This window comes from Gavia stellata, chromosome 13 (genome assembly GCF_030936135.1).
Source record: "Gavia stellata isolate bGavSte3 chromosome 13, bGavSte3.hap2, whole genome shotgun sequence".
Classification (NCBI taxonomy): domain Eukaryota; kingdom Metazoa; phylum Chordata; class Aves; order Gaviiformes; family Gaviidae; genus Gavia; species Gavia stellata.
In genome coordinates this window covers 10,944,132-10,958,946 of record NC_082606.1, presented here as the reverse complement: position 1 = coordinate 10,958,946, position 14,815 = coordinate 10,944,132, and the positions used below count along the sequence as shown (strand labels likewise).

The 14,815-nt window shown below is 41.2% G+C and overlaps 1 protein-coding gene across 1 annotated transcript in view; it reads right to left on the bottom strand.

Annotated features, from left to right (window-relative positions):
* MYO5A (myosin VA) overlaps nt 1-14,815 on the bottom strand; it is a 93,033-nt gene that overhangs the window by 24,065 nt on the left and 54,153 nt on the right. The window contains exons 16-24 of the mRNA XM_059824173.1: nt 12,344-12,505; nt 10,205-10,302; nt 9,432-9,518; nt 9,225-9,333; nt 7,497-7,708; nt 6,383-6,539; nt 2,539-2,778; nt 1,725-1,973; nt 511-604 (exon numbers count right to left, since the gene is read on the bottom strand). Of these exons, the coding sequence (XP_059680156.1) occupies nt 511-604; nt 1,725-1,973; nt 2,539-2,778; nt 6,383-6,539; nt 7,497-7,708; nt 9,225-9,333; nt 9,432-9,518; nt 10,205-10,302; nt 12,344-12,505 (1,408 nt within the window). The remainder of the gene's footprint in view (nt 1-510; nt 605-1,724; nt 1,974-2,538; nt 2,779-6,382; nt 6,540-7,496; nt 7,709-9,224; nt 9,334-9,431; nt 9,519-10,204; nt 10,303-12,343; nt 12,506-14,815) is intronic.

Genomic DNA, 14,815 nt, shown 5'->3' with positions numbered 1-14,815 from the left:
TACTGTGGTAACCATAGAAGGGTTCACTCAGTCAAGTTAGTTATTCTGCTAATACCTTGCATTAGTAATTCCAGGCAGGAGGAAGAAGGGGCACAAGGCCAGTGCTGCGTTATGGAAAAAGCAAGATATAGATGCTTTACGCCTCAAGCACACTGACCTTCCTGATCGCAGATGCCTCCGTTACAGCCTTCGCATCTAGAGTTATGCTCTTCTGGCTGCTGTCTACATAGTCATAGCAGCCAGAAGAGCTCCAGTAGATTAACTGTGTTAAGTATCAGAGCCTTCTTTTTAAAAGTGAAACACTCTGTAACAGTCACCCTCACCAAAAAGACCCCAAACCCTTAGGACTTCAAATAGTAAATAATTCTGACACGTGAGTTCTTAAAGAAATGAAACCATTAAACTAAAAAGGAATGCCCACTAAGGCAAATTAGCCCAACCTATGCAGTAGAGTGTTGCTTTACAAGGTAACATGAAGTAGAAAACCTGAGTGAAAAGAACAGAGCCAACCTGTTATTTCCCTCGCCTGGTCATGGATGCGGCGGTTCAGCTCCTCCTTTTCTGTTTTCAGTAATGTGTTCTGCTCTTTCAGCTCTGATACCAGCTACAGAGATAATAAAATATTTGACTCAGAATGCAGTTCATCTTTCATCAGTAGCTCTAACAGCAACTACATCCTTGTTCTAAGAGTTCAAATACTTAAACTCTTCCTCAGAGAATGAAATCAGTGAACTAAGCTATGACATCTTCACTTCCCAAATTACATGTCTTAAGTATGTCCCACTGCAGATTCCCCCGTATGTTCTGCACTCCATTTCTGATCAGATGCCAAAACCACCTTGAACCACTCCACTGTGCCATAATAATTTTCAGTAAAGTCCCAAAGATGTAATTTATTCCTGAAAACAGAAATAGTCCTAAAATAGGAACAAATTTGGTAGTTCTGTTGTATATTCCATTGCATTGGGTAAGACCATAATCTAACATCTTGCCTCTGCCCAGAAGTTGTGCCACTTTAACTGTGCCCAGTTTGCCAGTTACTCATTTGTCTCTGATTATGGTTACTATGCATTCCTTTTGCCTAATCAAGTAATATTTTTCCTTATGTTTATCTGATCTTGAGATGTATCACTGCAGCATCACATAACGACGGAATGGCTTTTCCAATATTCAAAACGTGCACCGTTATCGGCAAGTAATCTTGACAGAAAACAACCTGTTTGATATGTTCGTGGTTAAAGCAAAGATAAGGGGTTAGTCAAAACCTGTTGAACTAGACTGTGCACACATACATGTGTTTAGTAGGCTAATTGTTTAAATCAGGTAGGATATAAGCAGGTACCTTTGAATACCATGTATAGGACAGATTTCTGATATCAATGTGATTACACTCTCTAGGTAGGTAAAATGATTTCTTTTTACGAATGCGCTACCTCTAACTAATTGAGGAAGCTTAAATATGTGGATTTGCAAATACTTTCAATATCAAAATCTGAATAGATTGAATACATATAATTACATACACTATATAGATTTAGTATATTCTTCTACCATAGGGGTAGTTATTTAGGCATCAAGCCTATTTAGGATTGTACAGGTATAACATTGCTTAAAAATACTGTAAAAATATCAGCTACACAACTGAAGCAGATAAGCCTAGGCAAAACCTGAGAGGACACCAGGCCCCTATAAATCTTCTCATGCATCTGAGACTGCATACTTGCCTGCTCGGTTTCATGTTTGTACTTGTCTGCCCATTCCTCAATGGTCTTCTTCTCAGACTGAGTTTGGTGCAGCTCCTTCCGGAGCTTGGCAATCTCCTCCTGAAGGCTGAGGACACGGTTGGTTGCGTTCTTAGCCTCCTCCTCACTCATCCGAAGCCTTTCCACATCACTCCGCAGCTTCTCTGTCTCCGTACTGTACGTGATCTCCAGGTTGCTCAGCTTCTCCAGCAGAGATTTGTACTCTTTGTTCTTTGCAAAACACAACACAGACATAGCAGCTGTTGTAGAAGTTCTGGTTTAAGGGAGCCTTCTAGTTCCCTACAGAATATACCCAGACACGGGAGCAAAAGAGCAGCTTCCCCATATCCAAAATGTTTCAGTCTGGTTTTGCAGAATTGCTTAACAAGGTGACAGAACAGTCCAGTCTCTGAGCCTGCACATTAACATCCCAAACCAAAATCAGACAGGGAGCCCACACACATCCCAAACTAAAATCAGACAGGGAGCCCACACACATCAAACATGATCACCTCAACTTCCCCTTAAACAGAGCAACTGGTGTGCTTCAAATGAAATACTGACATTAAGGGAGCAGATGTTTTCTCTCAGTGCTGCTGAGAGACACAGACGGATGCCTTACTCTTCTAGTTCTACTGTGGCCTCCCTTTCTCTTCTATCAATGTTCTTCAGCAGAAAAGAGAACTGATACCTTAGAATGAAAATTCAGTGCATTTTTCTGTGAATGCCCACAGTGCTACTGACAAAGGTAATACAAGATGTCTAAATATTTTCCCTGAGGCCAGGGAGCTTTTACCTGCTCATCAATTTTTCGTTGCAGCTGCATGATCTTGTTCTCCAAGCCAATGTGAAGCTTCTTGTAGCGTTCTACAGACCGGGCCTCTATCTTGAGTTTCTTTAGCTCCCTCTTGGCCATCATGCGCCGGTAACAGCATTGCAAGTAAACAATTGCCTTCAGGGTCCTATGGTAGCGCACTCGAGCCAGCCAGCCTCTTACATGTTTCTGAATAATAATAGACTTGTGCTCCCGAAGCATCTACAGTTAAGAAAAACACCACAAGGGGTATTAGAGTTGCAAACTACACCTGCTCAGTTAAACAGACTCCATAATGAGAGGCGTAAAGATGATGCACACATAGAGACACCTTAGCCTGAAAAGAGAAACTTCTGGCGAAGAGTAGCAAGAAATGAATATGGAATTAATTTAAACAAAAAAGAAGAGGAAAAGAAGACTGGAATAAGGAAGATGACAAGGAATAAAATGAAAAGGAACCAGAAGGAAAAATATGGAAAGAACGAACTGGAGGCACACTGAAGAACCAGGCATTCCTTTGTGTTGATGTCAGATCCAAGCTAATTACAAAAATACATGGTACCTGTTCGCAAATTGCAAATACAATCCTTTTTTTTTTACTGCAACTTTTATCTTGAAACATCTTAGAATCATTGACATATGCTGCATAGGATTCATCAATACAAAGCTTAAAATTACCATACTTGATATGCAATGCAGCTAGTACACACTAGAACCCAGAGTAAATTGTAGCAGCTGTTAAAAACAGCAGCCGTAGTCTAGCTGACCAAACTACAAGTTCCAGTCAGTTTTCCTTTTTTTTTCTTTTTTGGCTTTTTTGACATATCTGAGACTTGCCAGCATGGAAAAATCTCCATTTACTCTAATCAGAAATTGTATATTGTAATAATTACAACTTATTTCATGGCAGAAATTCCAACCATAGCTTTGACGTGTAAAAAAAAAAAAATCATAATTCAAAAAAAATAATTCTTAATGAAAAACAATCAAGAATTCCAGTAACCTTCATCAGTGTGTTAGCCAGAGACTTCTACTAGGAAGAGCCTACTACTTGTTTTTGGATCCTTCACCCACTGATTGAATCAGAGATCCCCCAGGTTTGGAGCACCTGAATTCCAGAAGACCACAGGTATGCTCAGAGAGCCTGCCCAAACCCACAAGGCTTCCAGGACTCTTGAGAACTTTAGAGTGCACTTAATAAAGCTTCTGCAAATTAAACAGCTTATTCTAAAGAACAAAACCATTTAAGATTTTATGTTACTTCTTGGATTTGATAGTTTAAAGATTATATGCAGTTCCCATTCTTACACTGATTTGCCACAAAGCTGATAAGACAAACTAGCAGGGTAACCACAATTTTATTTTCTTTTCTGCTTCTTAGCAAATGAACTGGAATGTGTCAGAAGCATTGCATTTCCAGATCAGTGAATTTAAAAGGTTCACTGGCAATGTGGCAAGATTATAAGATACACAAAGTTTCTCCCTTAGCATATATTTCTGAAGAAAAAAATGAGACTTGAAATACCAGCTCTTGGTTCAATAGCACACCGAGGTAAGGAAATAGCGCTCTCAAAAGTACAGCAAGGTCAAAAGCTGAAGTCCTTCTGACTGCATGTCATGCAGTTAGCATTCCTGCCTCCTTCTTACATGTTTCCTAGAATACTCCTCCAGGTTACCTGCGGGTGCCTGCACAGCTCGAATACAGCTAGCTTTCAACAACATTTTCACCTCAAGTTTGAAAGCCACAAGTCCCATAAAATACCTCCATTGTGCAGGGATGGTCCTCATCTGCCAGTGAATCCTCACACCCATGCAATCAATCCAGTGAGGAAACGGGCCACTCCAACGTAAAGTGAGAGTATCGGAAAAGTTACTTAATTTCTCAGGTATTTCCCAGGAAAGCTTATGTAAAAGCTGTGGAGGAACTAAACTCCTCGTTAAGCCGAGAAGCACATCACAATGTCTCGGGCAGAAGCTTTCCCCAGGATGTGTGAAAGAGATGATTCAACCATTTTAAATTCTTTGTATTAGTCACATGACTGCAACACATGCCCTCTCTTCTCACAACAACAACAACAGGTACCTTTCACAATCCTAACGAACAACACGTGTACCGTGTATTACCTACAGAGCCACCGCTCAGCCCAGGTGTGCTGTCACAGGGCAGCCTTTCAGTTCCACTCCTTTGCAATCACCATGAACTTCAGAACAACCCTGTTCACGTCCCCATGGTACGCAGGGCCTGTGCTTCCCTCTCTGGCCATCCCTGTATCCCAGCTTTAATAAAATTCCACCTCAGGAGGACAACGTGTATACACAGCACATCGCCGGTGCACTTGTCAGAACTTCATGCTTTACAGCGGTGAACAATTCACTGCTGGAGGGTGATCCTCCCTGACAGGCAAGTCTGACCACCCCTTACGGGGAGCCCTCCAGAAATCGTCCGTCTCTATTAAAAGGGAATATAACAGGTTTAGAAGACTCTCCTACAGGACAGATGTGGTGTGTATCACTTACACAACTAACTTCGGGCATACAGAATCATCTCCCATTTTCCTAAGGGTGGCTTTTAGTCCACATATTGCTGTGACCCCTGTCTCACTTTGTCACATCTGCCAGATCGCTGTTAAAAGCATATCTTACATAATCTCACAACATAAAATACGGTTTGTAATGAAAATGCTAAGAATTCCAATAAAAAGGCAAGTAGATACCTGCACAAAAGAACAGCCGAATCAAGCACAGGGATCTTACTACTTAGAAATTCTTACCACGCATTACTTGTTTTCAAACTTTCTGGTTAGTGTATGTTAGAATGCTGTAATTTAGACACATTCACATGTGACTGTGTAGGCAACTAATACAAATAAAAAATATACAGAAACTTCAAATATGAAAGAGAAACACGTGAGACTTAAGCACTAGTTGGCTTTTGGTTATATGCCTTCAATATCTACCTGCTTGGGACAAAACCAGAACTCTTTCGGCTAACTTCTCAGTGAAATATAGGCTGACATTTGAGCCTAGTTAAAACAATTCATGTAGACAAAGGTGCCATGAAACATGCTGGCATTTTGTAGTCTAACCACCTGAATCATAATTCTCTTTCCAGCCCTGCAACCACTGAAGAGCAAATTCTAATTTCTCAATTGAATTTTTATTTTTTATCAAGCATAATCAGGAAAGTATTACCAATATCACTATGACAGGGTTATATCAACTTCTCTCCAAAACAAAACCAACATCAATACCTTCAAAAATGAAAAAAAACCCCATGCTTAAGTTTTAATCTCCTATATTTGTGGATATCTCTTTGCTAACATTAATGCCCTTCAGTACATTCCATCAGCCATTTCAGAATCACTGAAATTAGGGATGGAATAAGAATAGTAGTGTATCACATATGTATATTGATGTGGGCAATACTGACTTGGACTTATGGAGGCACATTCATACAAGGCCATTTTCAGTATTTATTTTAAGTGCCTCAACATTCTAGATAACAAATGAAAAAGTTTTCTCAAGAGAAATGCTGTAAATCCCTGTTAGATTCTCCACTGGCTGCACTGAAAGTCTAGGTACATCCTTATTAGATGACAACGTGAATATCTCTAAGATGACAACTTCATTGCTTGCAGTATCAGATCTTTCTAATTTCCAGGTGCTGTCCTTCAATCCATGCTGTGATATTCTGTTTGTGCATTATGCGTAACAGCACGCACACAAACATTTCAAGATTCCCTAGGGGACACCACAGAGCAGCTTTGTCCTGAAGGTATGTGGAAATAAAGCTAGAGCGAAGAAGTAAAACATTATGATTTCTTACCATTTGGTACTTGTTCCTGGCCATGTAACCTCTTAAGAGAGCCTGAAGAGCAATAGTAGCAGCTCGCATGCATTGGTATCTTTTGCGGACCACATACATGCGCTGGAACTTCTGAATAGTGATGGCAGCCCGTGTTCTCCGCAGGAACTTGGCATAGCTAAGCAAGAAAAAGATTAGAAGTAATACCTGTAATTATTTTCCAGTGCTTGAATATCGTTTTTTTACATCCTATAACTTTACCCTCTTTCTCAAGAGCTACACCTTCTACTTCAGTTTCTTCCTAATGTTGTCAGTGATACAGCGTATTTACTTGCTATTCCACCGTATGGCAGTACAACAGAATGACAAATTAACAGAAACCTTGCAAGGTTTTACAGGGAAATGTTTTCACTTCCTCTGAGAACTGTGCTATAGAACTGACAAGATAAACTCAGCTTAATTTCTCATCACCTTTTCTCCAGCTTTAAAGCTATTTCCACCATGCCACCTTCCAGATCTCCTCTCCTAACCTCAACATGTAGAAAATGTTTGCTTGTTCTTGTCCCTCTCAGCAAGACAATCACAAAGCATCTTGACATAAGCCTCTTTCCAAATGTTGATTCTTACAGTCTTCATAACCATCTTGTCTTTGAACTGTATCACCTGGACTCCCCTTTTCTCTGGCCCATCCATGGCCATCCCTCAGAAGTCAATCCAAACAAATCACTCTGACTGATGTCTCTCCCTTCACAGCTGCACCCTGGATGAGGAATGGCTTCTCCAGCAGGACAGACAGACCCAGCTGGGAGGGCACATGGAAACTGGGCAATAAGGACTCAGCCAAGAGTCCTGCTTTACCTCACCCGCAACATATCTCCTAGTACTACTTGTACTCTGCTCCCACTAATGACATACTGTTCTAAGCATCATACAGCCAGGGTGCTACTGACCTCTCAGGAGGTCAAAACCAGGCAGAACAGACACACTCATTATATTCACTTTCCTTCATTTCCCTGGAAAATCATTTCCTCTCAGCCAGTACAGGAAGGGGAGAACAAATGTATCACATTTAAATGTCCTACTTAAAGGGATCTGAATTGAGGCTAGTGTGGGTTTTCCCACGAGCATTGCTTACCATCGTGCTTGGTACCCTCTGACATATCTCTGAATGGTGATGGCAGCCTTCCTCATACGCACGTACTTCTTTCGCATGAGCCAGCCTCGGATTGTCTTTTGGATGCGGATACAGGCAGCTCTCAGCTTATCTGCCCTTATTTTTTCCAGATAGGCTACTTGACCAGCCCGGAAAAATATTTTTGTCTTACCAAACTGGTACTTATCCTTGTCCTATTTTCAGAGGTAAAAAGAGGATCAGTTCCAGCATTAAATGTTAGTGGATAAAAAGAAGGCATGAAGGGCTAAATGAAAATACAGTTAGTAAAGAGGCAAAATTATCTGTGTAATATTTCGAGTAAACCTAGATGTAAATGAAGTAGTGGAGGAGAGTACTTCCTCCGTATGATTCTGTTAACAAATTAATACAGTAAGGCCACAAGCATGGCCTAAAGGAGTAACGTGAGATTTTTGCTTAGACAAGAATGCCACAAAGATTATAAGAGACGTGGAAGGCTACAGGACGTGGCGAAGGGGCCCGGAAGAAGAAAGCAATACAGGCAATGCACATGTACAATTTCCCGCTTGAATTGTAGATGACCCCTCTGAATGGTCCATCTTCAACCGTATTATACAGTACAAACAGAACAGCTGGGGCTTCAAACATATACACATCATTTACTGCATCAGGACTAAGCCAGAACAAAGCATCTCGCTGCTGCTCAAACACATCTGAAATGTCAGAACTAAAACTGAAAGAGAATAATATCCTATAATATCTCTATAGGCTGTAGGACTCCTTGGAGGGAAAAACTGAGAATATACATTGAAAAAAAAAATTTCTGTTGATTGTTTGATGTTAAGTTAAAAGGAACAGCAGTCAAAGAGCTACAGCTTAGGATACATTTAACACTATATATTAACACTACAAATACAGGCACATGCATATAAACCAAAAGATTTTCGTTAAGTCCACCCAATGTCACAGAATTTAAAAAGCCGGGCCCCAACCTGCCTGCACAGTATTTATTTTTTTTGTTTCCATAAACATCCTAACATTGGCATTGCACTTCAGCAAGGTAAGCTTTCTTGCTTTTATATCTTCAGTAAACTTTGTCTCTTTCTCTTCCTAACTGACACTTCTGAGTAAGTCTCAATTAACCACCTTCTACTGAGAACTGGCTGGAACTGTCTCTTTGGAGCCTGCCTGCCCTCCGCTGTTCATCGGTCCTTAAGACATCCCAAGAAAAACATCAGTTCAGATGCAATGCCAGTGGTGTGGATGGCATAGCCTGGGAATGTAGGGCTGCAACTGGAGGTAGGAGGCAAAACAAGAGGCTGCCAAGGTATGAGGACAGCCCCAGTGCTAAGCAGGAAGACAATGTCACGAGGATGAAAGAAGTGAAGAAGGTTGACTTCAACACAGGAGCTGAGAGGAGCACTGTGGAAGACACAAACACACGCTGACAGAAACACCTCCACATTAGAAAACCTCCAGATAACCATACCTTAATTAAGGTGTGGTTAATACATCTTGCTGTTAAGCAAGGTAAGGCTCACCCTCAACCTACCCACACTTAAAATCACTGTCTTCCTTTCCTGTGATACACTGGGAAACTCTACAGTTCCTGTGCTAATATTGGTGGTTTAGTACTTCGGAGAAGTACTAAAATGGTGTGGCTATGAGGGAGTAAGGGACGCTATCTTTACTCCTTCAGATTCCAAATGCTCTCAGCACTAAGTCTAGTACCAGAATCAGCTTCTCCAGGACATTTTTACACGTCTGCTTTCGGTCACTAAGGACATCTCTCTGCTTCATCAGAACACGGTAACGGCTGAAGAACTCTTGGTACGTCCACCTGTCCCAAAAACAGAGACAGTGTCAGCCCCAACAATGAATAATTCTCTTAAAAAGAAGAACTGCAGCTGAAAGCAATCTAAAAAGCAGCAAACACACCTGGAGGGGAAGCCAGCTGCACTGATCCGGATGGTCTCCAGGACACCACAAGCTCTCAGCTGCTGCACCGCACGCTTTTCATCGAATCTAAGTAGGAATACAAAGAGCCTGTGGGTGTGGGGCTAGTTTTGCATTACGTGGGACCTCTTGCCCTGCGCACACCCAGGGCAGCAGTGGCACGGAGGGGGAGCAGGGGTGGGATGTGTTGGATGGTTAACAAGTCCAGCTCATGCTTCTGCAACTCAGCGATAACAGAAGACAGCCTGACCAGGGAACTGCCCGAGCCCATCAGCTGCTGCAAGCTGCTCGTCCTGTCCTGCTTCCTGCTGGCCTGCCCAATAGCCACGGGAGTCCTTGTGCGCCCAGATTTTAAGCAGACTTTTGACAAAACCTCTAAACAAAACCTCTAAACAAGTTCAGGTATGAAAAGAAGATAAGGAATAAGATGTTGGAATCTGCAAAAGCAAATTCCAGCAAATGCCAAATGAACTCAAGGAGTGCAAACTGCCAGTCACATTTAAAACAGATAGCAAAGAAAATCCTGGTATCTTTTCTCATATATCACCATAAACTAACAAAAAAAAGCATCAGGAAGTATTTCTCCCTCTATTCATCCCAAAACGTACTCACACACAATGAGTCCATAACAAGAGAAAGGAGACACACCACTTCACTCCTGAGTGAGCAAAGTTTAGTAGAACCTCGATCCTCCGAGGCCTTGGGCAATTCCCTCCCATGCACAAGCTACACGAACCATACATGAACCAGCTTACGTGAACGGAAACTTGAAGTCGTTAGGCTTAATACAGCGCACATAGTGTGGAGTTGTAGCGTTCAGGGTTTCCATCAGCAGATGAAGAGAGTTTCGAAACTTTTTGAAAAATAAAAAGGGAAAAATATCAGGGAATAGCCTCAATAAGCTCAGTCATGTTTGAGATATCCTTAGGTCCCTTTCCTGAGGTTATTTGCTTATTTGTAATAATGCTTTAGGTAATAAACACCAGCTTGTTTTTGTTATGGCAATAGATTTTAGTTTCAGATACCATCTTCAGGTGAATTATGTTACAGTGAGACTTCTAAATGTTAGGCTTTACAGGAGTAAAGTTCCCATATCAGCATGTGATAAATTACAAAAACATGGGATAGACTGAGTTATCTTCAGCTTTCGACTGTCTCATCTACCCTAATCTTTGTCTAATCCATCTCTTCATGACTAAACCTCATGGCACATTACTAAATAGCCACTTAATTATAAATACATTTTAAATCAAATTTAAAATCAACAGAGTGGTAAAAAAACCACTATCAATTTCTTCAGCTCCACTGATCCCAATGTCAGACCTACTGAAGAGAACTTTGAAAGTCCAATATCCGAGAGTTTTAGGAGCTTTACTTTTAAAGAAGTATCAGGACACAAATACTTAACGTACTGCAGTATACCCTTCTAACCACAGAATACCCCAATAGATAAAGAAAACCATGAAAACATGTCTCAGATGTTTTATACGTATTGGTATGGATTTCCCTTTTTCTGTTGACCTCATGATTCTAAGCCAACCTCTACTTCTACACAGAATATGATAAAAATCACTTTTGAATTAGCTTTCTTTAAAACTTATAAATTAATACACATGGTTGATTGATAGCAGTAGTATGAGAGTACCCCTAACGCTTCAACTCGTAGTTTCAGTCTGACAACAAAACTGTTAGGCCTCTACCAGCCTCAGGATACTGTCTGTTCGCAAAACCAGCAATGAAGTTCAAATTAAAAAGATAACTGGGCAGGGGTTCTCTTGCATGAATTGCAGAAGATTGGAATTTGCAGCCTGTACCACGAACACATGCCAAGCAGATTCACATTCTGTACAGCAGCAAGAATAACCATTCCTATTCCCACCCATAGCTTGACATGGCTTGCTTGGGAAAGGTTATAGGGAAATTATGAATATCCAAACCAAACATTCTCTGAATTCCCTGATTCTCACTTAGCAGTGTGACTAGCTCATGACACTAGACGGACACTGTGCTAACATCTTTGTTAGAGGATTGACAACCATCTGAGGCAGCGAACAAAGCCCAGGCATTTTTGGTCATTTTATCAGAACCCTGAGCACCTGAGAGATGTGGCTGGTTCATCTTCAAGAACTGGCAGGGGACTCTGATACAAAGAACTTACGCTCCCTGAGAGCTAATCTATATTCCAGGCTGTCCTACAGTAACATAAAAAGAGTTATCCACACAGACCTGCCGGAAGCCCCAGGCAAAAGAAGAACATTGCTACTCACTAGCAAAGTGGTACAGGCTGGCAAGTAGATAAAAACTGAGTACTAAACTGTCAAAAACCTTCCCCTTGTCTCCTATGTATAGTCCAAGGGACTATCTGTCACATATAAAGCATTGACTGGGGACATAACCATCCTGAGAAAACAGCTGTTAAATCTGTTGAGTGGAAAGTAACAAAGTAGTAGTGAGTTCTCCAGCTGTACTGACCTGCGTACTTATAATTTAATTCTGGCACGTACACGTGGATATTTTACGTTCAGCCCATTGACAACTGGAACCAAGTTTTCTGGGGACTGAACTCCCACTTTTGATTTCAGTCAGACAATGTGGCACATGGTGAAAAAGACCCACTATAAGATTTTCAAAGCTTCTCAGCCTCCACTGTTAAATCTGTTTTGAAAAACATGAGTTTTGGTTTTGGCACCACAATAAGAACTGAGCTCCCTGAAACTGTGGTCCAAAATGTATTAGTAACTAGGGTAGATTTGCTCCAAACTGTAAGTCATAATCAGCTGCAGCTGTCTCAAAATCACAAGGGATCCCAAGAAGCACCAGCACGCCTTGAGACCTATGAGACACAGGGAGGTAGAGGGAGAGATTATTTAATGGAGCTGCATCTTCAGACTCACCTGATGTCCCACAGTTTTCTTATGCTCCTTGCTGGCTTGACCTGGCCTGGCCTTGGCTGGTTTTACAGCCGTTCGAGTCAAAGGCACGCGCCCTGAAGGGGTTGCTGAGGTGGGACTGAGGACCTTCTCCTCATCCTGGAATAACTCTGGTAGCAGCTTAAACTGGTATAACAGCAGAAAAAAATACAGAGAGTAAGAATCCAGCAAGTGTTTGCACCCGTTTGTGCTTAGGGCAGTTAGAATCCAGGCTCAGTTTTTGTAAGCACTGGGTTTTTGTTGAACTCCACATGGGGACAAACGCAAAAAAGCATTCAAGCTAGTAGTAGAGCAAGTGGGCCATGATTTAATACTAAAAATTTTGTGGGTTTGATCAGTGAGTCTCCTTCTGAAGATAAAATTCTGATTTGAGTTGTTTTTCATAGAGCCAGCAATAGCTTCCATGTGAAACTGTTAGATATTGACAGCAGTTTCATAAGTACCAACTGCAATTATATATGGCTGCTTTGATCTAAGAAGGAAACAACAGGGTCCTCTCGTATTCCAGTAGTGCATCAGACTCCTTTGTCATTGAGGAATATCTGGGACACTGAATAACCCAGCAGGCAACAAAGAATTTTTCTGCTTTATCACTCTAAATTAAAATAATGAACTTAAAAGAGGAACCATCAACTACAAAAAAAAACATTAGCCAAATTTATCTGACTGAAGATCTACTCTCAGGCCAGTGGGAGTGGAGGAAAAACCTGAAACATCTTTCCAAGTATCACTCAGGGCTTCCAGTTCCCTTTCTCTAATGGCTACAAAATACACCCATATATAATAGCTGCTTTGAATTAACTTATTACTAAAAATAGCACCACTAGGTCTTTCTACTGACAACTATAGCACTTCAGAAGCATTATAAGAGTAAGAAAATCTGAACTTCTCTACCTGTCAATGAATAATCTTTTATCTAGCATCTGTGCATTTTCTCCCAAGAGATAGGAGCATTCAATTTTCAGTACTAGAAAGTGCTTGGGCTAAGTATAACCTAAAAAATAAAAAAATCGGGTTTGCCTTATAAAACTTGGTGAGCATGCATGATATCCAATGAAACATGCTGCGCAACAAAATGGTACTTGTGCTCTGTGGTTGTGCCAGATGGCCTAGCAGAAGGCATCAAACATTCCTCAGTAGCATCCAGCACAGCACTCCAGCATAATATAATGACTATGAATGCTACGAAGGTACCCTAGATTCCTTAACTAAAAAAGAAATATCACAGCTTAGCTTTATGTCACCTGCATTGGCCGGATTAGGAGCACAATCACCTCAGATTACCTCTGTAGCTGGTGGAAGAATGACATTTCCAGAGGGTGATTTAGCCCGTCTCCTTCCACTGACTCAGCAAAGAGTTCAGGATGATTGGGCCACCGCCACCTCATTCAGCTGCCCGCAGTCAGACGGAGTGAGCCGGTATACACAGGCATCTGAGCTACAGAGCCAAGTCTTTTCATCCTATACAGAAACTTATTTGAATGCAATATGCTTTGTCTGAAACTCCTGATGCTCTCACACACCAGAGGTGGGAGTCCCCAGTGCCTGGACTGCAGATGGATGAACTCTTCTAAGCTATCAGTATGTAAGTCTCATTCCCTTTTTCCAAACCTGGGAAAATCTGCCTGTAAAAACAGGCAAGTGCATTTCAAAGGCACCATTTTCATAGACACTGCCCCAGTTACTGCATGCAGAAGAAAGGAGCAATGTATGGCCTTCTGCAGCAGAGGTCAACAACAGGAGAGCGTTGCTGAGATGATCCGCGCTGGGGGCATTCATGTTTTCGTTTGGTTTTGGTTTTGAGTATCTTATCAATTTTCTTTGTTTCACAGAACACTAGGAGTGTTCAAAGAGAGGGAAAACACTGATCAAAGGGCAAATAATTCACATGGTAGAAAACAAGCAAGCTAGCATTTTTTCCCTGTAATTTTTTCCAGCAACTTAACAGACATGCTGCTAACAATCTGACAGATCATTTCTTTCAATACAGAGCCAGAACAGAAGATTTTAACAACATGCCAGTAGCAAGAATAAAAGCTGAGGACTGTTGTATTGCTTCATGATACATGCATGGAAACTGAACTAGTTCAAAGAGTCCTGTGGGTGGATTTATAGAGAAGGCCAAAATAAATAGCTAAACACTACAGTGCTTGCCAAGAGCAGTGTGTGTCATGCACTTTGGAGAGCAAAGAAGCATTCGAGCTGTATGTGAGAGTGGGCATGGGCAGGATGACAGATGATGCATTCAATTTAGAATTACCTTCTGTTGAAAGTGCAGCGCAAACCCAGAAAACAGCGACAACAAAAAAAAATAAAAATCAGAAATGCAATCCCACTACAATTACTAATAAAGAGGGCCTGCTGAAAAATAAAAATGAAACATTCTACTTTTGAAAATCTATTTTCCTCACAGTTGAATTTTTTTTTTTAAAAAAC